Source organism: Brachyhypopomus gauderio, unplaced genomic scaffold (assembly GCF_052324685.1).
Source record: "Brachyhypopomus gauderio isolate BG-103 unplaced genomic scaffold, BGAUD_0.2 sc98, whole genome shotgun sequence".
Lineage (NCBI taxonomy): Eukaryota > Metazoa > Chordata > Actinopteri > Gymnotiformes > Hypopomidae > Brachyhypopomus > Brachyhypopomus gauderio.
The window spans coordinates 373,230-400,313 of record NW_027506919.1 but is presented as its reverse complement, the minus strand read 5'-3'; the positions used below and the strand labels follow the sequence as shown (position 1 = coordinate 400,313).

Sequence of the window (27,084 nt, the reverse complement as noted above, 5' to 3'; positions counted from 1 at the left end):
GAGGAGCGGGACGTTTTGAGCACGGCCACCGGGAACTTCCAGCTGACCGGGGAGCCGCTCTTCCATTTCAGAGGCATGTTTACCGTCAGCAGCTCCGGGCTACAGCGACGCGCGATCCCGGGGACAGGCGAGCGGCCAGGGCGTCCATCACATCCGGACCGGGGCGCGGAGAACGAGGCGAGGGACACGGGACCGCCGAGCTCGGCCAGCGGCGACGGAGGAGGAGGGAGAGGAGGAGGAAGAGGCGAACGGCTCGCAGGCGGCTTGCGTGTCGGTTAGCAACTGGAGCTAAACGTTAACCAGCGCGAACGATCGCCGACTTCAGAGAGAGCGAGGTGGGGCGACCCGGTTTTAGCAGTCACCCAAAGCGCAGGGCAGCTCCTGGAAGCGATGATGATGATGATGATGACGATGATGAAAGGAGAGATGAGGGGAGGAAGACGCGGGTGGAGACGAGGGGGGACATCCACACCGAGCAGGCGGTGCCGAGATGGAGGATAGTGCCACCTTGACTGAAGGAAAGCCGACTGCAGTGGCGAGCTGTTATACGGAGGTTTGGAGAGGAGGGGGAGGGAGAAGAGAGAGAGAGAGAGAGAGAGAGAGAGGGAGAGAGCCAGAGAGAGAGGGGAGAGAGAGAGAGAGAGAGAGAGAGAGAGAGAGAGAGAGAGAGAGAGAGAGAGAGAGAGAGAGAGCGAGGGAGAGCCAGAGAGCGAGGGGAGAGAGAGAGAGAGAGAGAGAGAGAGAGAGAGAGAGAGGGAGAGCCAGAGAGAGAGAGTGAGGAGAGAGAGAGAGGGAGAGCCAGAGAGAGAGTGAGGAGAGAGAGAGAGAGAGAGCGCACAATGGTGTAGATGCTGGTTTTGAATGCAGCTAAGAATGCGGAGAAAAGTACAAACGTTTGCTGGATAAACACTCACGATCACTTGATGCGACTAAAACCAATTAGGAATTAGCGAATAAAATAAACGTATCTGCTGTGCTGTCCAACACATCAGGGCGAGTCACTAAACTCCTTATGATGACAATTATTTTGATCAGCTCAATCGTAAACAGTTCTCCCATCAACTCCGACGCACTCGTCTTCTTGGATTCATGGCTGGTGCGGTCCCTGTTCCTCCAGAAGAGGAGGTGAAGTCACACCGGGAGCAGCACTCATTCCCACGATTAGGTCCGCCACCGTGACACGGGCCGACGGTTGCTTCCCGCGTGCACACGCACGGGTTAACGCTGCACGCCTTCGCGCGAGCCGATTTGGGAAGCCCATCGGTCAGATTTACCCGCTGCGCCCTCACGGAATTGAGAGATTATTATAACTCGTGTCAGAATGTCACAAAGGATTTTTACAAACTTCACACACACGAAACGGAGCTTCAAGGCAAAAGCAGAGACACGCATAACCCACGCAGATACACACACACACACACACACACACACACACACACACACACACACACGCACACACACGCACGCACGCACACGCACGCACGCACACACACACTCATACACACACCACATACACACGCACACACGCACACCGCACACCGCACTCACACACACACACACACTCACACTCACACACACACTCACACACACACTCACACACACGTATAGACGACACGATGTAAGAAGGGAAAAAAGAGCAGAGAGAGAGAGAGAGGGAGGGAGGGAGGGAGGGAGCGCGACAGTGAAAGCGAGAGAGATCTGGTGATTAAAGAAGGATTCCTGCTCCATTCTGAAGGTACCGTCTCCTACTCTGCACTGGATCCAGATGAGGCCAGATGAACCAATGAATGTATTAACCAACACAGAGGTGTATGTGGTGCAGGGGCGTAACCAGGTGGGCAAATCCCATCTAACAGAGCGGAGGCAGTCGTACTACTGCCACAGGGAGCGGAGACGTGAGCTGCTGGTGTATTTATGGCAGTATGTACTCTTTGTGTGTGTGATCTATTTAGAGTCAGGTCCTTATAAGAGTCTCAGGGAGTACCTATTACATCCACTGGATACAGGTGAATATAGAGCTTAAACTCTCAACTGGACATACAAGGCACTAAGAGCGGTCAGACACACACACGCGTGCGCACGCACACACACCCAACCCATTCCAGTTTTAATTAAGTGCTAAATGTGTAGTGTGGGAGAGGTGCGTGTCTATTCATAGGACTCTATTATTAGAGGTGAATAAGACACACTGCTTGGAGGACGGAAGCAGAGGTGTTCTGTCTGGTGTGTGCGGGTTTCTGTCTGGTGTGTGGGGGTTTCTGTCTGGTGTGTGCGGGTTTCTGTCTGGTGTGTGCGGGTTTCTGTCTGGTGTGTGGGGGTTTCTGTCTGGTGTGTGGGGGTTTCTGTCTGGTGTGTGAGGTGTTCTGTCTGGTGTGTGAGGGTTTCTGTCTGGTGTGTGAGGGTTTCTGTCTGGTGTGTGAGGTGTTTCTGTCTGGTGTGTGAGGGTTTCTGTCTGGTGTGTGAGGGTGCTCCGTCTGGTGTGTGAGGGTGCTCCGTCTGGTGTGTGAGGGTGCTCCGTCTGGTGTGTGAGGGTTTCTGTCTGGTGTGTGCGGGTGTTCTGTCTGGTGTGCGGGTGCTTTGAATGAACCTGAACCTTAGCACCAAGGATCCAATATCGCGTGCGCCTGAACACTGACAACCACGTTTAAGGGTTATACCAATATATAATTACATATATCATTTCATGCTATTTCCCAGCTCGCTCTTATCAAAGGTAAGATGACGGGAGACGTATCACTGTCAGCCAGATTCTAGATTTCAGGAGACATCTGGTCAAGGGCCCAGGAAAGTTCTCCCTGTGCTCCAACACTCTCCACGGCCCCTCGCGAGGCATTCGAATAAAACACTGAGGACAATCAGATGGGTGCAGACAGCAGTGTCCCTGAGGGCGTCCCCCAGCGTCCGCTCCTCCGTCCCGCACCTCCGTCCCGCTCCTCCGTCCCGCTCCTCCGTCCTGCTCCTCCGTCCTGCTCCTCCGTCCTGCTCCTCCGTCGTGCACCTCAGTCCTGCTCTCATCTCACCTGATTCAACTTAACTCATTAACAAGCTCCTGGTGGGTTTCAAACGTGGGTGTTGGAGTGGGCGATAACGCTGAACTGTGTCATACACGTCGACAGATGGAAGACGGACCATTTGCTGACAAACTCTGTGAACCAAAGGCAGGACGGTGGACTACCCACATACACAGGACAAAAGAGAGAAGGAAAGACACTGGTATGAACAGAACTGGAGAGCGTGGCTGTGGGCGTGGCCGTGGGCGTGGCCTGTACTCCACCAGCACTGGGTGTAAACACAAGTCAGCATCTCCACTCTTATCTCCCCCAGCTGTATTGCACAGGCAACTCACACAAGAAAGAGGCAAAGGATTCAAGATGGGTGTTTGAAAAAATATTTTTTAACGGTCTAGCCCTTCAAAAGGTGTGTACGTGGACATACACATGCACAGACAGACAGACACACACACAATGTTGGATGACTTATCTTGCAGAGTATTTTTGGCAGAGCTCAAAGAAAATCCACAAGTAATAGACATTTATCATTTTCAAAGCAAATTCTGCAGCCTGGACTGGCTGAGGTAAAAGAGAGAGAGAAAGAGCGAGTGAGAGGCAACAGCAGAGAGAGAAAGAGTGAGAGAACAGCAGAGAATGAGTGAACAGCAGAGAGTGAGAGAGTGAGAGAACAGCAGAGTGAGAAAAGGAACAGCAGAGAGAGAGAGAGAGAGAGAGAGAGAGAGAAAGTGAGTGAGCCAGCAAGTGAGAGTGAGAACATGAGTGATAAAGAACGAGAGTGTGAAAATGTGAACTAGAGAGATTAACAGAGAATGCAAGACAGGGAGTGTGTTGTAGAATAGAGTGTGAGGTAAAGAGTGAGAAGGGGTGAGAGCGCAGGTGTGAGCAAACGTTCTCAACCCATTTTTTTCAGACGTAAAAAAAAAACAGTGTTCTCACTAGAACAGGCGAGCGTCCTCAAGAAGTAAGCAAGTCACCTTTGATTTGGGGAAAAGTTCACATTTGTTGGGATTATAATAAAGCAAGGCCCCAGGTGCTGTTCTCGCCTCCTGCCCCTGACAACAGCCCTGTCCTCCCCAAGAGATAACAGCTAAGCTTCTAACCAAACCACCTCCCCCACACACACAAAAAAGAAAAAGTTATCGAGAAATGGAAGAAAAAGAAATATGTGAACTCTAAAGCAGTGTAATCAGTGTTCACCTCCGTCTATTTGACACTGATCTAGGAACAGAACTGTACAAGGTCTTGCAATTAATCGGCATTAAACCCAAAAAAGTGGCTGATGGTGGTTCAGTTACCTTTCTCTTACTCTCTCTTTCTCTCTCTGTCTACTCCATCTCCCTCTCTCCAGCTCTCCTTGCCCCTGCTCGCTCTCTCTCTCTCTCTCTCTCTCTCTCTCTTTCTCTTCCTCCATCTCCCTCTCTCTTGGCTGCTGGCACTGCGAATACAAACAAGCGTGCCACAGATGGATACCAGTATTAAACAGCTTTCAGAGAAAAGCGACCCACCAGCACTTTACTTTGCTACTTTGTGTGTGAGCGAGTGAGAGAATGAGGGAGAGAGAGAGAGAGAGAGAGAGAGAGAGAGAGAGAGAGAGAGAGAGAGAGAGTGAGAGAGAGACCAACATCCACATCTATCCCTCAGGCATGTTCTCTATTCTGCTTTAGCTTTCTGTCGCCGTCTCAGTTAGACGCACACAATACAGTACGGTAAGGATTGCTTAGCAACCCAACACGTACAGGTTTAGCACACAACCACCAAAGCCTTGTCACGACAATAACGATGTGGACAGTGACAGCAACAGCCAGCGTGCGCGCACACACACACATACACACACACAGGGATTTAAACATGCGTTTAAGTAATCTGAACAATGGCTAGAGGCTTTGTGCGTGGTACTCAAAAAGAGAGAGAGGGAGAGGAAAGGAGGAGTGAAAATGAGAGAATGATCTAAAAGAAGAAAGAACAGCTGAAACAACAGCAAACCAACAGAGGACACACACACACACACTCACAGTCCATCGCAGACAGCACATTACCATTTGTCTGTGTGTGTGTGTACTCTCTGTAGACCTCTGGGAGAAAGAGTTTACTGACCATTAAGATAAATCCACTCACATAGAACATTCTAGAAGGCATTCAGAAAGGCTGCCTAATGCACAGATATAAATAATCCAAGACAAACACACACACACCCCTTCGAGGGTCTGAGTCACCACTACAAACACACACACACACCCCAGTACCATACACAAGCACACTGTTCCCACTCAAGTGCATCTCAAGACACTGTAAATGATAAACAATTTCTCTATTTCATCCGGGCCGTGTTCAAAGAAGCACCTTTATTGTGCCTCACGATAATCCCAGGGAGTGAAGTTCTCCCTCCGAACACTAAAGCAGGCCTCACGCCTCAGAGTGGCGTTCTGTCCACGGGCCGCCCCGGCGAGCTGAGGTCAACGCCCGCGCCTCTCTCCCCGGCCGGACGCAGACGCGCAGAGCGACTCCGCTCCACCCGGAGACAGTCAGACCCGGCTGTGGGGACTGGCACCGATAGCAGCTCTGCACTGTTCTCCATGTTTTCAGAGTGTCACTGCACAGTCAGTCAGTCAGTCTCCAGACGAACCATAATGCAGCACTGGCCCCGCAGACGGGAGAGAGGGAGCCAGGGACAGAGGGCTGAAGACAGCCATGGAGAAGTCTGCCTTCCAACAGTAGCGCAACACCTTGAGTTTTCAATATTAACAACCTATAAAGTAAAACGTCACTGGTGGTGCTTTATAAATGGTGAACAGACAGAGAGACTCAAACTAATTCACTAAGTTCATGTAGACTTTAAAACAGTTAAGTGAAGAGTGCAGATTCCTTTTTGTGTGGGTGTGTGTATGGTGTGTGTGTGTGTGGGGGGGGGTGTCTGTATGGTGTGTGTGTGTGTGTGTGTGTATTGGGTTTGTAGACTAGCTTATGAGCACTTAATGTCCTCACTTAATGGCTGTTTACTGCTTTGAGGGTGTATTATACATCTCTATGGGTTAATCTGCACTTCCATAGAACACTCAAAGCTAACACAAACACTTACCTGTAGCAGAACTCTCGTTTTGTTATTAACCTAACAGTAGCAGAAGTCTCGTTTTGTTACTAACCTAACTGTAGTAGAACTCTCGTTTTGTTATTAACCTAACAGTAGCAGAAGTCTCGTTTTGTTACTAACCTAACTGTAGTAGAACTCTCGTTTTGTTACTAACCTAACTGTAGTAGAACTCTCGTTTTGTTACTAACCTAACTGTAGTAGAACTCTCGTTTTGTTACTAACCTAACTGTAGTAGAACTCTCGTTTTGTTACTAACCTAACTGTAGTAGAACTCTCGTTTTGTTACTAACCTAACTGTAGTAGAACTCTCGTTTTGTTATTAACCTAACTGTAGTAGAACTCTCGTTTTGTTATTAACCTAACTGTAGTAGAACTCTCGTTTTGTTACTAACCTAACTGTAGTAGAACTCTCGTTTTGTTATTAATCTTAACTGTAGTAGAAGTGTCATTTTGTTGTTAACCTAACTAGCAGAAATCTTGTTTTGTTATTAACCTAACTAGCAGAAATCTTGTTTTGTTATTAACCTAACTGTAGTAGAAGTCTCCTTATGGTACACTGTAAAAGATAACACCATTGCTTAATCAAAAAACATTAGTAACCTTTACTTAATTCATAATAACCTAGTGATTTAACTCATATAATTTTAGTAAAGTCCTATTTTTTTATGAAACACCTCAGAAACTAAATACAGGTGAGTATACTCAATGCAAACCTTCAAGTTGCAGGATCCACGCATGCGCAGTGACGTCAGCAAGTCAAACGTTTTTCAGCGGAGCGCAGCGGAGATTTAACGTACCGTTTAATGGGCATGTTTCACTTTTTAAGTAAACGTTATGCTAAAATGTGAGATGAGACTGCCATGTTAATGAACCAACCGATTAGCTTAACTGAGGCAATGTTTATTTCCAGTTTGGGTTATTAACCTGCCTGGCAGAAGTATTAGCAAAGTAACTTATGCTAACTGGGATTAGCAATTTTACGTTCAGAAATACGGATGGTCACCATTAAAGTATTAACAGTGTAGATATAATAATTTGAATGCACTTTAGATTCAAGTGTGTTTTTGGAAAGGCTTCGCCGTGTTAACGTCTTAGTTATGTAGTTTAGCTGCTGAAGTTATTGTTGTTTAGTAGGGGGCGGGGCATTCATTTACCCAGAATGCCACTTGAGTTAATCTAAGGCACCGTTACCGTGTCTAGTAGCTAGAATTTAGAGGTGAGTGAGGTTGTGCCTTATATAGGTGTTCGTAAGAGTTAAAAGTTTTTATCTCGTGCGATATTGATGCACTGCTTGTTTGAGCTGGTGTTATTATTGCTGCATTAAAAGAAGCAATTTTTTTTGCTTCTTCAAAAAATGTTGCACAATGCTTTGATAAAACCGGCATGTAACATTTTAATGCTGGTTTTATATCAGAAATTAATAAAAGAAATACTGTGGACTAACAGTTCTTAATTGTGCTTACTTTATTTTTCTAAGGCAATCGGTTTCCTAAATTTCCTAAACAGGACTTTTTTTTATAAAGTTACATAAACTTTGGTAATATAAGTAGCACCACTTATAAATGACAAGTTAGCGTTACTATGCTATTTAGTCTGTACAACTCAACTAAACTAAGGAAATACAACTGTTTGGTACATTTAAGTAGTAGTAGACATTAAGTAAACATAACTTGAAAATAACAGTTATATTTACTTAACTTTTTAAGTGCAACCGGTTTCCTCAATTTTTTTTAAGTAAGATCAACTTATCACATTTTACAGTGTATTAATCTAAATGTAGTAGAAGCCTCCTTTTGGTATTACCCTAACTGCAGTTGTTTTAGTTTGTGCAGTGACTGGTTAAGGCTGGAAGCATACAGTCAACATGTGGTCATAGGTCTGATACAGTAGTGCACTCATGCACTGGCATGCATGCAAGACAGAAATGCAGTCAGACAGCCAGTCAGACAAACAAAAAAGAACAGCAAGAGAAATATGACAGAACCAAAAGTAGAAAATCAGAGAGCTAATCAGTGAGAGACATCTAGAGGAAGACCAGAACAGTGAGGAACATCTAGAGGAAGACCTGAACAGTGAGGGACATCTAGAGGAAGACCAGAACAGTGAGGAACTTTTAGAGGAAGACCTGAACAGTGAGGGACATCTAGAGGAAGACCAGAACAGTGAGGAACATTTAGAGGAAGACCTGAACAGTGAGGGACATCTAGAGGAAGACCAGAACAGTGAGGGACATCTAGAGGAAGACCAGAACAGTGAGGAACATTTAGAGGAAGACCAGAACAGTGAGGGACATTTAGAGGAAGACCTGAACAGTGAGGAACATTTAGAGGAAGACCAGAACACAGAGGCACATCTAGAGGAAGACCAGAACAGTGAGGAACATTTAGAGGAAGACCTGAACAGTGAGGGACATTTAGAGGAAGACCTGAACACAGAGGAACATTTAGAGGTAGACCTGAACAGTGAGGGACATTTAGAGGTAGACCTGAACACTGAGGGACATTTAGAGGTAGACCTGAATACTGGGGGACATTTAGAGGAAGACCAGAACACTGAGGAACATATATTGAAAGGCCAGAACAGTGAGGGACACTAAGAGGAAGACCAGAACAAGTAATCTCACACCATGTCTGGGAAAAGGGTGTGGTGAGTATGTGCATAGTCTGCTTGTGAATGAAACAGGAAGAGGAGAGTAGAGAAGGAGACGTACATTGCACAGTACCTGTCGTGCAGTCCCATGGACAAGGTGTCTCCTCGGTGCACAGGGTAGTCCATGCCCGCACGCTCAACCACAGGAGACCTCTGCAACAGGGCGGAACAGCTACTGAGCATGTGCGGAACTCACCAACCACAGGCCATTTACTGCTTTGAGGGTGTGTTATACATCTCTGTGGGCTAACCTTCGCTTCCAAAGAACAACACTCAAAGCCAACATGAGAATGTCACCACACAGAGATTTTACAGGCAATTAGTCTGTTTAACAATGAAAGAAATGGGCTGGAAGTAATTCAAGAATTCCCACGCGCACTGCATCATACTGTGGCCCGCATGAGTCTGATAAAAACCGTAATGTGAAATAATCGCTCAAATAAGTGTGACGTGAAAGTGCTGAAGAAGAATCTTCAACAAAGTGCTAAACCCTGATCCTGGACCTCAACAGACGAGCAGAGGTCAAATGTGACCTTCTCAGTTTGCCCTACCCTGCTCAACCGGGGTCTCTGGGGGCAAAAGAACAACTGCAGGGAGGTGTGTGGGACTAGGGGCGGGGCCAGGGGCAGGACCAGGGTTTGGACCAGGGGCATGGAGAGAGCACATCTCTATGTCCGCTCCGCAGAACCCACCCGTACACAGCCGCTCGGTACCTCACCGAACAAAGAGTTGGAAACGCTCACTTCAGGACAGCAACCAGACAACGCCTCCCGATGGTGCTTGACCCCTGACCCCTGACCCCTGTGCCCGCGCCTTCCTCTTCCCTGGTGTTGGCTAAACAGCATATGGCACTTCTATTAATATTGCACTGCTCATATTTTGGGGGGGCGTTGTCTGCCATCTGTGATACAGGGCACCCCACTGATTTACACGACCGGGGGTTCACCATGGGCAGAGAGAGACACACAGACAGGAAGAGAGGAAATAGGACACGAGAGAGAGAGAGAGAGAGAGAGAGAGAGAGAGAGAGAGAGAGAGAGAGAGAGAGAGAGAATTTAAGATAATTTTTAGGTCAAGAGGAGAATATGAGGGAAACCCTGGTGCTTGATAATCAAAACAGTATCCACAACTCTCTTGGAGCCCACAGGAAGTGAGTGAGATTTACTAACCAGAAACACTCCCCCCCCCCCCCAAACACACCTGCCCGCAGTAGTTCAGGTCTTAACACTGAAGAGGTGGCCAGGTGGACCAAAGGTAGCCGCTGCCAGCGTTCACTTAGGAACCCTGCGAGTACCTGTCCTCCAAGAGGGTGGAACGACACGCCCACTGCCACGCCCAATGACACACCCACCACCACTGCCCAATGGCACACCCACTGCCACGCCCACCACTTCTGCTGACCACTTCAGATGTCTGTCAGCTATGTGCAGCCCAGAGGTGTGTTTATGGGAGGTTATAATGAGCTGCTTTATTTATAATGTGTGTCTCTGGACAGGATTATAGCTGGGAAAGAAAACTATGTCCTTCTAGTTTGGTATCATGGAGGAAGCTGCATACTGGATTGGGCAGTTAAGATAATCCACATTAACACCTTTAATGGGGCGCTCAGAACTGCCTTACCAGCAGGCAGCTACAGTTACTGCATCTGACCAAACGCTCTTATACAGAAGAAACTCACGTATCAGCAAGATCGGTACGTGCTCTGATGTTCAACCCACGGCCTTGGTGTTGCTAGCGCCCGACCTGCTCTACCAGCTACAAGAGCGGCGTGTTCATGTTCAGTGCAAACTCATCACCGTTAAGACAGTTATAAAGTCCAGGCATAAACCATTTCACATAGCAAACCACAGTGCCAGACCCGCTTAGGAACAGGATGTGAGCACGTTAACCGGCCTGACAGCTCGGGGAGGCCGCCACATTGCCTTGGCAACCACAGTACCTTGGCAACGGGCAGAGGTCACAGTGGTGCGAGGATGAGCTTTGCTAAGCTAGCTGAAGGCTGACAAGGGTGCTAGCTGGCACGAAAACTTGTCTCTGCTCTAACTGCAGTGCCAAACGCAGACTAGACTTGGAGAACTAAGCCTAAGACAGAAGTGTACACACACACACACACACACTCTCTCTCTCTCTCTGTCTCTTACTCTCTCACTCTCTTAAATAATTCAGCTGTCTGCTTTTTAGAAGCAAGACAACACACAGTTCTTTCACTCCCACCCTCTACATCAGGCTCACATCCTTTTCATTCCAGCAATAACCATGTAGGCACCATCAAAGCTGAGACTCTATAAACACTAAAAGAGACACCAGCAACAGACACAATTACTTCAGCCGCAACTATAACACAGCTCACCTGGTGCTGAGGTAATCCCTATGCTTAGCAGCTGCACTCTCAGGAAGCTCACACCTGCATCAAACTAAACAGCCAGATTTCATCAAGGAGAGGAACAGACTGAAACAGAGAGAAGGCTATTGTAGACAACCAGGCTGAAATAAGCCTTACTGTGATTGGATCAGAGTGGCGCTTTCAGGATGCAGGACAAGAATCGCATTCCTAAGCCATTTAGCAATGTGGGGCTCTGTCCAAAGCTTAATGGTGAAAGGTCATAAGATAACACATTCAGGGCTGGAAAGGGCTGGTTTATTTGAAACATAAACCAGCTCACTCATCAGATCCAATGTAACTGACATTTTATATGCAAGGTACAAGTACACTCTAGTAGTAGCCAAACGTTTTACAGCATTGATGTTTAAATGACCACCAACGTGAATGCCAAAAATCAAAAAATATTCTCGGGATGGCAGCCAGCCTGGGTGCTTGTCATATCTCCCAGTAAGCACACCAACTGGGAAAGGTGCAGACACTTAAGTGGGATGGGGCAGACACCCTCTCTCCCAGTGTCTCTCCCCTAGACGAGAGCCTCTAGGCCTAAATCAACTTCATTACCAAAATTCAGCATCCATCCTTTGAGCCAGATCATCTCACAGCCAAATAAAAGCCAGATATTGTTCCATAGGCTGTTAAAGCCTGGTTTGTTTTCAAAATGTCAACTTCACCACAGGCGTTCTTATACTGGGCAAACTTTGCATTACTGTGTACCGTAATAACACTAGCAGTGGAAGCAACACGTCATTCTATAACATTACATCACCGTCATTATTAGCCATTAAAGAGGTGTTATGTTCTTTTTTTTCTCTCTTAAGTGCGTTCCAAGTCCAGGAGGCTGTGAAGCAGGCCGGTGTGAAGCCGGGTGTCCGGCACAATGCCTCCGCAGAAATGCACTATTCACTCTCTAGTGCCACTCGCTTCTTCCCTAGCAACACGGAGGCTGATGGACAAGGGCACGTGGGCCGGGTCACGGCACCAGATTTCAGCTGCAGCTGACAAGGTGACAAGGCCTGTATTTAACAGTGGGTCTTACTCGGAAGTACTTTTACTCAAATAGCAACCCCGCTTCATGACAGAACAGGCTCAATTACATATAACCACTAGGCAACAAGAAAGAGGGGAAGAGATCTTTTGGAGTGGCATGCAGAGACTACTGGATTGCTAATGACCCTAATGCTTCTGAATACTGGTGCGGGACCACCAGTCAACGTAGCCAATATAACAAAACAAAACTTACAGACTAAGACTAGACTTCAAAGGCCTGCGTAATGTACAAGACTTGGTCTTTAGCATTCCAATGCGACAAACCAACTCCACGCTGCTTATAATTTACAGTTCATTCATAACTGACCTGTCAGAAGGGAGACACGTTAGTTCTCAAACACAGACAGATTTCTTGACAGAAGGACTTGCATCAGGGGGCAAGAAGAAAATGTAATGAAAAAGCGCTTTCCGTCATGTGAGATCATGAGCTCACCCTCCATCCTTTTAAAACGGATCGAGTGACATGGCAGGCAGAAGGAGACACACAGCTCCTATTCTCAGAGCCCCTTTGGGCCCGAGGGCTCTGGGTAGAATAGCTTGTTTTTAGATTTTGGGGTTGCGTTACCATGTTGTCATGTCCAAAACAACACATGTGGGTACTGTAAGTCTCCGCTGCTACACACACAGAGTTCACCACCCATTTAATTTTAAAAGAAAGAAAGAAAAACAGCCACCACGTTACAGCTGGCCTACTGGATCTTCTAGTAATTTACCAATAACTGTTTCAAATGTTCCCCATTCTGTTCTGTCCCACTAATACCAAGATATGAGACTAGTCCTGTGGGTATAACACCACACGTTTGCCTTCAGCTGATTACTGGTACACATGGACCAATAGTGTTGGCACAATGGTAGTTCATGGTGGAGAAAACATAGTCTTGAATAAAGATTTCTCCCCCATTTGCCTGACAGTATCTTCCCTCTTTTGGACTCAACAACCCCAGGTTGTACTCAACACTCACACCCCACTAAGAGCCGGTACAGGCGGGCAGGAGACGGGCAGTAACGCGGTATAAAGTAGGTGCACATGTCCGCCCGGTCCAGTTGTGTCAGTCTCACACCTCCAGAATTCCTCCACAGGGTGAAAACACACCGGCAGCCTCCACGGACCCGAACACCCCGCCTCGGCGTTTGCCCGCCCTGGTTCTTAAGCGTCGGGACTGTCAGGATCAGTTACAGGACCAGTGACGAGTCCACTAACTTCAGCGGCCACCGGGACTCGCCGGACGGACCGAACCCCGGAGAGGAGAGACTCGGCTCGGCTGCGCTCCCTCACACCGCCGCTCCGGCTCCGCTTAGCCACATAGCCGCTTAGCTTCATGTAATGTTTGCCGAGGAGGCGATTTATGACGCTGGGTGAGCGACTAAGCGCCCGTTAACCTCCACACCACACAAATAAACTTTAACGTTTTTAATTTGTTTACCTGCAGCAGCGGGATTTGCCCTTATTTTCTTCTTAAACCCCTCAAATCCACTCCACTCATGGACCTCTCTTCGACCCGCCTCCGCGATTCTCATTGGCCGCGGCCCCACGGGAATCGCGCTGCGCACAACGGCGAATGGCCCGCGTGGCTGTCAGTCAATAGCAGACGCTCAAAACTTCCGTCGCCAAAAGAAGTTCACTGCGCAGCCGTGATGTGATTCGATGATTGGTCGATTCAACAAGCGCCAAGTAGTCGTAATACCTGGGGGCATAAAGCCTGGGAAATTAATACATCACTACATTGCATGCAAATGCATCTCGACTCAATCACTTTCAATGGAATAATTATTTTACATGACTTCACTTGGGTCGAATTCGTATGCGTGTAATTCCGCTGAGCTCGATCTGGCTGTAATATGTATATCCCAGCGTATATTCCCACAGTGAAGATATTTTGGGACGTGAGCTCTCTGAAAGCCCCACCGATGAGTTGGACAACCGCGGTGCTCGGTGGCAATCGGCTTGGTGGGCACACCGACTCAGTCTGAAGCTGTGGAGAGCGCTGCTTTAGTATTTTAGCAGTAGCGGGGCTTTTCATACTACAAAATTTAAAAATATCTATCTATCTATCTATCTATCTATCTATCTATCTATCTATCTATCTATCTATCTATCTATCTATCTATACATCAAATTATATATATGTTTATCTATCTAAATATGAAAATGAAACCTATTTATCTCATAAATATGAAAATTATCTATCTATCTATCTATCTATCTATCTATCTATCTATCTATCTATCTATCTATCTATCTATCTATCTATCTATCAAAATGTGAAATTATCTATATTTATCTATCTAAATGTGAAAATTACCTATCTATCTGCCTGTCTATCTGTCTAAATATGAAAATCATGTATCTATCAAAACATGAAAATGATATCTATGTTATCTATCTAAATATGAAAATAATCTCTATCTAAACATCAAAATTCTATCTATCTATCTATCTATCTATCTATCTATCTATCTATCTATCTATCTATCTATCTATCTATCTATCTATCTATTTGTATAAAGAATGCATTTTCCCCGTGTTATTGGTACAGGACCAAGCTGTTGGTCCACACTGATTGAATCATCCACCATCATATCAGCTGCCATGTGTTCACGCTGCCTCGCGAAACATCGCGAGATCTCAGTGCGAGACTTCGGCGGTCGTGAGAAAATCACTTGACGTCCCTCCGTGTGTTCGGTGGTGAATCCCGGGGGAGCGGACGGACCCGGTGCAGACAGCCGTTATCGACGCCGTCCGACAGCCTCGCTCGTTGAGCCGATAAGGCTGGGTCGGTCCGCGGGGGCCGGCTGGCGAGTCGCGCCGTGTGTTCGTGTGTGTTATCACCGCTGTGGCTGCGCGGGTGACCCGGGGCCTCTCCCGTCTCTGAGGGGTTTGGGGTGTAGTTGTAGTCGGCCTGTCACCACCTACCCAGCCGCCGCCCACCGGAGGCGGAGCGGCTCGGAGCGGAGCGAGTGGACTGTCGCGCTAGACTGTATGTGTTTTAAACGGTCTGGTCCTTTTTGTTTGTTAAAAACTGGTGAACTGAGGCGCGTCTCTCTTGCAGCTGAAGCCGTCGCGCACAGCTAGCTAACAGGCTAACAAGCTAGCGGCTAACAGGCTAACGGGATAGCGGCTAACAGGCTAACGGGATAGCGGCTAACAGGCTAACGGGATAGCGGCTAACAGGCTAAAGGGCTAGCGGCTAACAGGCTAGTGCTGCTGTAAATGGCGTCGGACACCAGCGACGCGGAGGAGTTTTACGACGCCGCGGAAGACGTTAACTTCAGCCCCTCGCCCAAGGTGTAAGTATGCAAGCGCGAACGTCCGTTTATCGGACATCTCGGGGTGTCCACGGGCCCGGGGCGGCTAAGTGGGCTAGCTGGTGTATGCTAGAGTATGTTAGCATACATCCTCAAACCCCCGACCGACGTGAAGACCCGAACGCTACACAGTCGAGAGTCGTGTCGGAGGTTGTGTGGTCTAGTCCTGGTGCTCCCAGCCAGACGAGCCCTTTAGTGTTGGTGTACCAATATCATCTTGATCTCTCCATAAAGGAGTCGATTACTGTTTATCGTGGGATCCTTTGGGCTGCGTGGTCGAGTAAATGGTCGTGGATAAACATTGTGTTGTTGTAAGCACTGGGAGTGTGTTTAATATGTCCATTTTGTTATTCTGTAATTATTTGTTCTTCATTTCCTCACTGAACAGGCTGTCTTTCTGCTACATTGGTGCAGTGGTGTATTTTGTGTGTACACAACCAGTGCTTGAGTGATAAGCAGGGGAGCTACTGCAGGATTAAAAATAAAGCTCAAGCCTCTGAGGACCGGTGCCAGTCCACCTTAGTGACAGCACAGATCATTTGTCCGCTTCCTTTACAAGTTAAATAGGGCGTAATCTGTAATCTGATGGTCTTCCGTGGGATGGTTTGCAGAGTTCAGTGATCAATTACAGGACGCTCACATCTAATACAGTCTTTTCACAGTACGATCAGGGTCAAAGGGTGTGTGGGAGACTACTAGCTGTGTCAGGCTGGGGAGACTTGGGAGCCTTTTAAATAAACACAGTTGTTGTTTAGGCCTACTCTTAATCTGCTGTGAATTTAGAAAGGGACCGTATGTGCGTGTGCACGATTATGTAACAATTTGTGACATGGCTTGTAAGAGAGATTTATATTTAATAGTGGAAAAATGAATTGTGATTTAGATATTTTTCCGTGTTATTAATTGTTATGTAATATAGTCTTTGAGCATCTGATATTTCTGTTATGGCTTATGTAATACCATATTACTATATTACTTATATAATACCATATTACTATATTACTTGTATAATACCATATTACTATATTACTTATATAATACCATATTACTTAAAGTCTGAAAGACAGAGAAGATGATCTGAATTCCCTTTTTTTGGTACGCAAACATTTCTATAACTGTAATCAGAAGGAGAGGTGATGAGGGACTCTATCCGTCCTTCAGGAGAGCAGCAGTCCTCCTGTCCCCCCAGCTCCTGTCCCCCCAGCTCCTGTCCCCCTAGCTCCTGTCCCCCTAGCTTCTTTTCCTCACACCGCCCCGTCGCGTGTAAAGCTGGTACAAAGGAGCCGCTTTTGGCTCTGCTCGCACGACAGAGATCCCAAAACCTCTCCAGCTTCCAGTAGTGATCTCACATAATCGCCTCGAACAGGTTCCTGCCAGTTGGTTTGAGGGCAAGATTCTTTCTGGAGCGTTAAGCTCTTGAATATTAAAAAAAAAGAAAAAAACAGAAGAGCTGTGTTTGATCACTCAAAATGTCACTTCACGTTTCTGACGGAGGTTTTGGGGATGTGTGTGAATAATACACGTTGCAAAAATGTACACCTGAAGTCAACTTGGATCTAACTAGTTCCTCTTTATTCGGTCTCCCTGTAGGTCCCCTGCAAAGTTCATCCTTCCTCAACCGAAGGTGAGAGCAGTTCAACCTAAAATGATCTGAAGAGGAAGTTAAACTTTAAAGCATGTTTTTTCAAGAGTGTGTCCCGGTTTAGAACTGCCTGTTCAAAGCACACGGTACATTTACTGTGCAGATCACCGGAGTCCCTTTAAGACATTTTTCATAATCTTGTTGGACGAAGGTAGAGAGCAGTGTTGGTTTTAGCTTAATAATCACACCAGCGTTTGGCACCGACCACACTGCTGGAAACCTGACCTGATGACTCATGGAGATTTTTCATGTTTCACTGGCGTTTGGCTGTTGTGGTGTAGATATGTAGCATGAAGAGAGAACACCTTCCCAATTGCAAGAGATTTTCTTCTTTAAAATATTCTTAAGGTATGTTTGGGGTTAATTATGAGGAGTATTGGTGAATATTTAACTCCAGAGAACATGTGCTAGAGCAAGTGTTGGTTTGTGTTAGTGAGTCGTATGACTTTGCCCAGTGCTGTACTGGATATGGGTAATATAAACTGGCAAACTGCTTCATGTTTTAGCCCAGTTGCAGTGTAATTGCACCCTGTGTAATCATGAAGTTTTATTTTAGTGGGACCTGGTGTGTTTTGTGACACTGCGTGATTCATCTCCGCCTTCTGATTGGCTACAGGGTCTAGATGAGGCACAGGATGTAGCTGCTGGATTGGCACCTTCAGAGCCTCGCCATGACGACTCTGTGCAGGTGGGCGTGTGCACACACTAGTGCTATTTTCCTGTCTTTATCTCCCATATCGCCGCCGTGCTGGGCGTGATGACAAAGTCCTGTTGAATGTAATGCCAGTGTAGAAGGAACCCGACCCACTGGGAGTGTATTACCGCGCTACCTGGTCCAAACCACTGCGGTTCCTCTTGGGGTGGTGTGGGTGTTCATGTGGGTGAAGGTGTGAGAGAGTGAAATCCACACTTGAAGCACTCAGAGATTTCTTATTCCCGTGTGTGTGTGTGTCTGTGTGTGTGTGTGTGTGTGTGTGTGTGTTCATGTATTGGCTGACTCCCAAACCCATGCCATCAATAAGTGTGTGTACCGAGGTTCCTGCTGGCAGGGCTGACACAACCCGGTTGTTGCTATAGCAACGCTAACCAATGTTGTGGTTTAAGTGATATCCACCCTGTTTATCGCTCAGCCGTGTCACCGCACAGATCGTTGTTAATTTACGAGTTCAAACGGCTTCGTGCTGAGGTTGACGAGTTAATCTCTCTCCAGATCATTGACAGTATTATAGAGGAGAGTCAGAAGGACTCCGGGGTGGAGGAGGAGTTTCTGAGGAGAGAGGATGCACGTCCCCCCGACAGGATGTGCGGGACAGAAGATGAAGCGTCAGCCGCTCCGGACCTCCCAGCGTCCCCTCCCGACGACGCCGCCCCTGAACTGCTACGGTTGCGCGATGTCGGATCGCGGGACGTCCCGGAAGCGGCTCCCGACGTTGCGGACGGGACTCCCGCGGCTCAGGACGGCAGTCCGGCCGCTTCTCCTCCTCCTCCGGACATCACGAGCGCCCTGGGAGCGCCTCCTCCCCCCGACGAGCTGGCAGCCTGCGCCCCGGCAGGCTCAGACGTGCCCCCGACCGCCGACATCCTGGAGCAAGTGCCCCTCGCGGACAAACTGGCCGAGCTGGACACGTCCGGCCCCTCCAAACCCCCCAGGCAGTTCACGGTGGAGCCAGACATTGTAGCCAGCACAAAGAAGACTCCGCCCTCAAGACCTCCCCCTCCCGGTGGGGCCCCGCCCCGTCGCCCACCACCCCCGACTCGCCCCGCCGTACCGCCCGGCACAAAGTCTCAGGAAGTGAAGCGACCAACAGGGCTGGATGGTACGGTTCGTTTTATTCACCTGGGATTTTTGGTTTCTCTAATGGCTGGTGACATAATGTGTCTTCTGATTGGTCAGTCTCTGCAGAGGTGGTAGAGGACCCGTGCGGATTGGTCAGTCCTAATTCCACTGTGAGATGCCTCACTAAAGAGCTACAGCACTCTTTGGACCTCGCTAGTGCCACCAGTGGTGATAAAGTTGTAACTGCACAGGTAACTCTTATCACGTAGTAACTCTTATACATTAATAATACATTTATAATATCCATAAAGTGAATTTCTGTTACTTTCTCTGGGTTCCAAGGTTATGGTTAGAATTATTGCTCAATTCAGATTTGCAGTAAAAGAATATGGAGTTAGATTTTGGGGAGGGAAAAATCTAAAGGTCTGGGAAAAGTGCCAAGAATAAGTCTAAATGAAAAGGGGTGTGTGTGTGTGTGTGTGTGTGTGTGTGTGTGTGTGTGTGTGTGTGTGTGTGTGTGTGTGTGTGTGTGTGTGTGTGTGTGTGTGTGTGTGTGTGTGTGTGTGTGTGTGTGTGTGTGTGTGTGTGTGTGTGAGAACAGGAAAATGATGATCCAGCATCCAGTCCTGGAATTGAAACTCCTGGACCCCAGAGACCACGCTCTAACTCAGGCAGAGAGCTCACCGATGAGGTGTGTGTGCATGCACATACATGTGAAAGGAAACCAAGCTAGCAGACAGGCCTAAGTTTTGATCATTATTATGAATGTATGTTGGTTGGTTTGTCATCGTGGGTGTGTAATATCTTGGAAATCTAGGAAATCTTGGCAAGTGTGATGATTAAGAACCTGGACACTGGTGAGGAGATCCCACTAATCCAGGCAGAGGAGAAACTCCCAACGGGAATCAACCCACTAACACTGCACATCATGAGAAGGACCAAGGAGTACATCACGTAAGAGAACTACATTACCCATACTGCATACTTAACAGAACCCAGTAGAACATCACAAGAGTTCACCATACCAGCATCGTACATCACATAATACCAATAATCACCCAGAGCTAGTTGCCAGTGTTCAGAGCACATAAATGAAATGAAAATTTAATGAAATATTTGTCAATTGTAATTTTCACCGCAATCGAAATTTGTCCTCCGCATTTACCCATCTGTGCAGTTAGAACACACACACATTAGTGATTACTAGGTGATTACTAGTAATGTCCTCAGGCCTGGGAATCGAACCCACAACCCTCCTGTCCTCCCTACCATAGGACCATGAGACCACACACACACACACAGTACTACACACACTTATTGGGCTGTGGTCGTGCTGAGGGCTTTTTTTTCTTGGTTGTGTGATTGGCGGTGTGACATTTTGGCGTGCGGCTGGTTCCCTCCAGCGGGCTGTGACGTTGCTAATCCTCCCACACTCAGAATGGCAGCTCTGTTCTGGACACAAGATCTTGCGTTCAGACTGCAGCAGTTTAAAGAAATAAGTGAATTGTGTTTGCGTCTGGGCTGTGGTAGTTTGGGGTCGGTGTTGTGAAGATTTGATGTATAAGGCGTAATCGTGTAGGGCCACCAAGTGTGTGACACGCCCACAGCTTCCTGTAGCGGGACGTGGGATTGGCTTTTCCTCTTGTCTGTATGCAGTGTTGCCCCTCCCCCTAGCGTCTGTCACATGACCCCCGTAACCACACCCACTCTGGGCCTCCTCACCTGCCTTCTCCGTTCCTTCGCCAGTAGCCTTGTGCTTCCGTTGGGAGCTGCTGCTCTCTTCCTACTGATCCAGGATCAGTAGTTCTGTGGCTGCCCCTGTAACTGTGGGTCAGCAGGCCTGATCTGCGATCAGTGATCTGCAGTCACCTCAGATGGAGCCTCTCTGTCTGCAGGAACGACGACGCCCAGTCAGACGATGACGACAAGGCCCCGCCCACCCTGAGTGACACGGATGGAGGGAAACTCAAGCAGAGGACGTAAGGAACACAACCTGAGCTGAACACACAATACAGCTTCAGATGTGCTTGAAGACCTCACAGGGCAGGGGGGTGTCATCAGGACCCTAAAGTGTCCTCTCCTTCCTCTCTCCTTTTCTTTTCCTCTCCCTCCCTCCCTCCCTCTCTCCACACTAGCACACAGCTGAAGAAGTTCCTGGGTAAGTCCGTGAAGAGGGCCAAGCACCTGGCGGAGGAATACGGCGAGCGGGCGGTGAACAAGGTGAAGAGCGTGCGTGACGAGGTCTTCCACACGGACCAGGACGACCCGTCCTCCAGCGACGACGAGGGCATGCCGTACACGCGGCCCGTCAAGTTCAAAGCGGCGCACAGCTTCAAAGGGCCATTCGACTTCGACCAGATCCGCGTGGTACAGGACCTCAGCGGAGAGCACATGGTAGGCCGGGAAACGTGTGTGTGTGTGTGTGTGTGTGTGTGTGTGTGTGTGTGTGTGTGTGTGTGTGTGGGGCAGAGGGGCAGTGATTATTAGATTGTTGATTAGTTCCTCTTGCTGCCCTCTGTCAGGAGTGTCTCAGAAGGGCAGAGAGAGACTGTGTGTGTGTGTGTGTGTGTGTGTGTGTGTGTGTGTGTGTGTGTGTGTGTGTGTGTGTGTGTGTGTGTTAACGAGTCCCTTGTGTCCAGGGAGCCGTATGGACGATGAAGTTCTCTCACTGCGGGAGGCTGCTGGCTACAGCAGGGCAGGATAACGTGGTTCGCATCTGGGTCCTGAAGAACGCCTACGACTACTTCAACAACATGAGGATCAAATACAACACGGAGGGCAAGTGAAAGTCACGCAGTGCGCACACACACACACACACACACACTACTACCTTCACCACACCTGGAACAGCTGTGTGTGTGTGTGTGTGTGTGTGTGTGTGTGTGTGTGTGTGTGTGTGTGTGAGCGTGCATGTGGAGAACTGGGGGGGCACGGACATTACCCAGAAGGCTCCTTGCCAGTGTGGACTGTACTGGAGTGATAATTTCATCACTGATTTTTTTTTTTTTTTGAGTTTTTTCTCACTGAGCTTGAATGCCAGCACCTCCCAGCACCTCGCTGTTGTCACAGGCAACCCAGCTGCGTGTGACTCCACCCCCCACCCCGGGGCCCAGGGCCTCTTACGACTCCACCCCCCCCCCCCCCCCCCCCCCCCTTACTGGCCCCGTGTGCTGCACAACACTCTCCTGCTTGGGCCTCCTGCGCCGTCTCTAGCTGCCTTCTGACTCAGTTAGGAGGAGTTATTAATGGAGAACGTGGAGAACACGATGCTGGGAAGAGGAACCGTGTGTGTGTGTGTGTGTGTGTGTGTGTGTGTGTGGCTATGTGCGTGCGTGTGTGGTGTATGTGTTGGTGGGTGCCGTGTGTGTGGCTGGGTGCCATGTGTGTGTGGCTATGTGCGTGCGTGGTGTGTGTGTTGGTGGGTGCTGTGTGTGTGTGTGCGTGCATGTGTGTGTGTGTGTGCGTGCGTGGTGTGTGTGTTGGTGGGTGGGTGACTCAACGTTTGTTGGGTGTCCAGATTCCACACATTGTGTGAAGTGCTGTAGAAGTGTTCCCACGGTAACTAAAAGCATCCATTACAGCAGAGTTAGCCCCCAAACCCACGAGTTAGCCCCCCAAACCCACGAGTTAGCCCCCCAAACCCACGAGTTAGCCCCCCAAACCCACGAGTTAGCCCCCCAAACCCACGAGTTAGCCACGCCTTGCCCTCGAGACCTACAACTTACTTATGCTTTGCCCCCGAGACCTAGAAGTTACCCACAGTGGAAAACTAAGTCACAAGGAGTTAGTCATCAGTCACGTGAGACGTCTGGAACAGTGTTAAAATTCTGCTTCTCTTCATGAACACCCTATATTTGGAGTGTGTGTGTGTGTGTGTGTGTGTGTGTGTGTGTGTGTGTGTGTGTGTGTGTGTGTCTCAGACTGAGCTGTTGTGTTCTTTTCTTCAGGTCGTGTGTCCCCCTCCCCGTCTCAGGAGAGTGTGTGTTCCTCCAAGTCGGACACTGAGGCCGGGGTAAGACACACTTGTCTCTGTGTGCGGTGTGTGTGCGGTGTGTGCGGGACACGTGGGCTCGTTGGGTCTTCACCCAGCCAGCCCTTCACCTCCATGCTTCTCAGCTGAGTTCCTCAGAGCTAGGAAGGTGGACTGAGATGTGGGACACGGTGAATGTGAGGAGTGTGTGTCGTCCAGAGCTCAGCTGTCATCTTCATTGACAACGTGCTGAAGACCTGCATGCACCTGTACTTAGGGATACAGGGCAGCCATTACTTCAGATGAGATTTCTGTTCATTCATCTTCTCTCTCTCTCTCTCGTGCTCTCTCTCTCTCTCTCGCTCTCTCTCGTGCTCTTGCTCTCTCTCTCGCTCTCTCTGTCTCTCTCTGTCTCTCCCTCTCAGCTGGCAGCAGCAGTGTTGGATGATGCTGACACGGAGGACAAGAACGTCCCCTTCCGTCAGGTTCCGTTCTGCAAGTACAAAGGTCACACTGCCGACCTTCTCGACCTCTCTTGGTCAAAGGTGAGAGGTCAAGAACCGCTCTAAATTGAACTAAACGGACAAGACGGTTATTGTAGGATGATCTGTGCATGTAAAGAAAAGAAGTTATATCTTTTATTTTGTAATAAAAATTTGGGACTTTTAAGTAATAGTAAGTGGGCGAGGCATTAAACGTGGCATTAAACTTGACGTGTCTTTGCAGAATTACTTCCTGTTGTCGTCCTCCATGGATAAGACGGTCCGTCTGTGGCACATATCCAGGAGAGAGTGTCTTTGTTGCTTCCAGCATATAGACTTCGTTACAGCCATCACCTTTCACCCCAGGGTGAGCGTGTTGTTTATGGCATCCAGGAATAAATAGATGGGTGATGGATGGAGGTGTGTGTAGGTGTATATGAGATGGCAGTGATGTGTCCCCCTCTCTTTTCCCCTCTCTGTGTCTCCATCTGCTTCATTATATATTATTGATTATGTTAATATAGGACGACCGTTATTTTCTGAGCGGCTCTCTGGATGGGAAGCTGCGTCTGTGGAACATTCCGGATAAGAAGGTGGCGCTGTGGAACGAGGTGGACGGCCAGACACGCCTCATCACCGCCGCCAACTTCTGCCAGAACGGCAAATACGCCGTCATCGGCACCTACGACGGACGCTGCATCTTCTACGACACGGAGGTGTGTGTCTGTGTCTTTCACACTCGCTCTCTCTGTCCATCTCTCTCTCTCTCTCTCTCTCTCTCTCTCTCTCTCTCTCTCTCTCTCTCTCTCTCTCTCTCTCTCTCTCTCTCTCTCTCTCTCTCTCACACACACATTGGTAGACATTTGGGCAAATGTGATGCAGCACAACGCACGTTACAAACGTTCTTCTGCCCATTTCATGCAAATACATATTTCCACCAGAGAGGGCGCCAAAGAGATTCTCTCTCTGCATGCCCTTATGGCTTTATATATTCTTGAGACGTAAACATACAGCATAACTGAATAACCATTACCAGTAGCGGAGCCGCAGGGGTGGCAATTACCACCACAACAGAGAAAATATGTGTTTCCTTTCGTTCATCATTTGTATATGGACCCCTCTGATAAAGCCTTGCTCACCCTTTGGCCACCCCTTGAAAAAAAGGTTTAGCTCCGCCACTGACCATTACTGAAGGCTTGGTCAGAAATTATAAGACCAGAAGAACATTTGTAATTTTTTCAGGAATTCTGAATTTCTGGAACATTTCTAGTTAGAAGATTCTCACTGTACCATCTCTGTGGTTTAACGCTGTGTTTGTACTGCAGCGAGTGAAGAAGGTGCTGTAACCCACAGCCGTACCCCCTCTCTCTCTCCCTCTCTCTCTCCCCCCTCTCCCTCCCTCTCTCCCATTTGTTTACTCCTCTCTCTGTTGCTCCATTTCCCTTACAGCGCCTGAAGTATCACACGCAGATCCACGTGCGCTCCACCAGGGGGAGGAACCGCGTGGGCCGTAAGATCACGGGCATCGAGCCGCTGCCTGGCGAGAACAAGGTGCCCACTCCAGCACAGCTGATTATGCTTACTGTGCACAAGATCATTATCACTTTAAGTAGCGTCAGCACAAATCCTGTGTGCTGTAAACACCGGTTCAGCACAGGAGCTGAACCAGGCCTCGCAGACAAAGGCTTTTGGGTAGTGTTTTGACTGCTGGGTTTGCTTCGTGCTGTTCTTTGAACTGGTGAACGCTGAAATCAAAACGGCACTCTCCGGCAGATCCTGGTGACGTCAAACGACTCTCGCATCCGCCTGTACGACCTGAGGGACCTGTCGCTCTCTATGAAGTACAAAGGCTACGTCAACAGCAGCAGTCAGATCAAAGCCAGCTTCAGGTGAGCAGACAGTTGGTAAGACGGCCGTGTTCACCGTCTCACCTAGAGCAGTTGGCATCGCAACACACAGTCCTGCATAGGCCCTCATGGGCGACAGGGTTTTAAACCTTATACAAGAAGGGCACAATTTGGAGAGTGAAATTAAAAGTAATAGTGTGCAATTTTTAATCAGATTGCCACCTACTCCATATTATAAATGACTTTAAATAAATTATAAATTCTAATAAATGAGTTTGATTCTAAAGGATGATGTTTAGTTGTTGAGTATGGAGTCAGAGTCTGAAGCGCATAATTAGGTATTATGTCACAGAGGAAGGCGGGGCTTGCTTTGTTTCCCATTGTAGTCACGACTACTCGTTCATTGTGAGTGGTTCAGAGGACAAGTACGTGTACATCTGGAGCACGTACCACGACCTCAGCAAGTTCAGCTCAGTGAGGAGAGACCGCAATGACTTCTGGGAAGGAATTAAAGGTACAGTCAGCACCTTCATGTCGAGCAGATACAATCTAAGCAAAAATCCAGAATTGAACAGTGTGGCTAGTAATGTGAACACAGCATTACTCCAACATTTGAATGATGTTATTTTGTTTCTTAGCGCATAACGCCGTGGTGACGTCAGCCATCTTTGCACCGCATCCCGGTCTGATTGTGCCCCAGGAGGCGGGGCCAGAGAAACCCGACAACGAGTGCAAGAGTGATGACACGGAGGACTCGGAAACTATCCCATCAGGTAGCATCTGTTGCAATGGGAACTCCACAACTCTTTTTGCCATTGGTGGAAAATAGAGATGTAATGAATTTTAATTTTCTCTCTCTCTCTGTCTCTCTCTCTCTCTCTCTCTCTCTCAGGAGCTTTAAAAACGGATCACACTGAAGTTCTCCTTTCTGCAGATTTCACAGGCGCAATCAAAGTCTTTGTCAATGTAAAAAAATACTGAGTGCTTTTATTGTGGCAAAAGAAGAAAAAAAAAAAACTTTATTACGGTTGATTTAACAACTGACCCAGAGACACATTTCACGGCGGAGTGACATGGACACTGCCTATAGCCACCTCTCATCTACCAATCAGCTGCTGGCGAGTACTCTGGGAGGAGTGGCTGTGCTTAAGCCCCACCCTCTGCAGGGAACAGTGACCCAGGAAGTAGGTTCTGATGGGAAGTTGGAGGACCTCCATGAAAGGGATAAGCGGAACCATTCCCACAATGCACTTCTGCCATCTGCTCTTTCCTTTCGTTCCGTTTAACAGTCGGCTATAAGCTGTACATTTGCAAATGTCGTAATATATTTCAATGACGCAGTGTAAAAGTAAAGTAGATGGACTCCACCGTGAGGTGGTTAGCTCATGCTAACGTGCGCCGAAGGAAACGCAGATCATGACAGCCTGCAGACTCCAGCCAAAACTGATCGTGCCCACAAAGTGGTGTCTCCACCAATGGTGTGACAAAAGAGCACAGAATAATGTCTGTAATTACAAAGCCTGAGAGCTGGATAATAGAGCTGTTTCCTCTCTGCAAGGATTCCTTAGTTTAACGGAAAGCCCAGATATTTAGTCCTTCTACAGAATCAGGCTCACACACCTGGTACGGTGATGGTGCACTTCTTCCCCAATAGTAAATCATGCTTTTAATGGCTGTGGTGTCTGGCTAGTTCGTTCTAAAAGTGATCAAACAGCAGAAGTGGTGTAGCAGACTCGTGACGTGGCTGTGCCTTCCAAGTGCAGTGTTTTCCTGAGCCCTGAACTATGTCAGTCATGTGCAGTCGTCGTTGGCAGTTATCACACGTGCCGTTTGGTGTTGGTTTACCACTTCTCGCCTGGCGTGGATTCCCTTTTGCCTTTGA

General features: G+C 48.1%; 2 protein-coding genes and 1 long non-coding RNA gene across 5 annotated transcripts in view; 1 reads left to right on the top strand and 2 right to left on the bottom strand.

The window, feature by feature from the left end:
- Positions 1 to 579, bottom strand: part of klhl13 (kelch-like family member 13) — a 26,273-nt gene extending 25,694 nt beyond the window's left edge. The window contains 1 exon segment of the mRNA XM_076992829.1: positions 1 to 579. This exon segment is cut by the window's left edge and continues 21 nt beyond it. Coding sequence (XP_076848944.1) covers positions 1 to 77 — 77 coding nt within the window. The 5' untranslated portion in view covers positions 78 to 579.
- A 2,501-nt stretch (positions 580 to 3,080) lies between these two features.
- LOC143496642 (uncharacterized) lies at positions 3,081 to 13,784 on the bottom strand. 2 transcript variants are annotated; one of them, XR_013125673.1, is made up of 3 exons: positions 13,603 to 13,784; positions 8,822 to 8,901; positions 3,081 to 3,171 (listed from the first exon to the last, which is right to left on the bottom strand). It is a non-coding gene; the product is annotated as an uncharacterized LOC143496642 (long non-coding RNA). The 2 variants fall into 2 exon arrangements; XR_013125672.1 differs by lacking the exon at positions 3,081 to 3,171 and adding an exon at positions 4,011 to 4,446 and having other exon boundaries at positions 13,603 to 13,783.
- Positions 13,785 to 14,825: 1,041 nt separating this feature from the next.
- On the top strand, positions 14,826 to 26,264 carry LOC143496635 (WD repeat-containing protein 44-like). 2 transcript variants are annotated; one of them, XM_076992816.1, is made up of 20 exons: positions 14,826 to 15,273; positions 15,305 to 15,466; positions 17,075 to 17,108; positions 17,743 to 17,814; positions 18,337 to 18,943; positions 19,021 to 19,154; positions 19,505 to 19,594; positions 19,721 to 19,857; positions 20,799 to 20,882; positions 21,039 to 21,297; positions 21,543 to 21,681; positions 22,851 to 22,915; positions 23,299 to 23,418; positions 23,600 to 23,722; positions 23,880 to 24,071; positions 24,805 to 24,906; positions 25,129 to 25,244; positions 25,589 to 25,716; positions 25,841 to 25,975; positions 26,095 to 26,264. In XM_076992816.1, exons 2-20 carry the CDS (start codon positions 15,390 to 15,392, stop codon positions 26,181 to 26,183), a joined length of 2,703 nt encoding a protein of 900 aa, XP_076848931.1. In that variant the 5' UTR covers positions 14,826 to 15,273; positions 15,305 to 15,389; the 3' UTR covers positions 26,184 to 26,264. The 2 variants fall into 2 exon arrangements, with proteins under 2 accessions (XP_076848931.1, XP_076848930.1); XM_076992815.1 differs by having other exon boundaries at positions 14,826 to 15,466.
- The last annotated feature ends 820 nt before the right edge of the window (positions 26,265 to 27,084 follow it).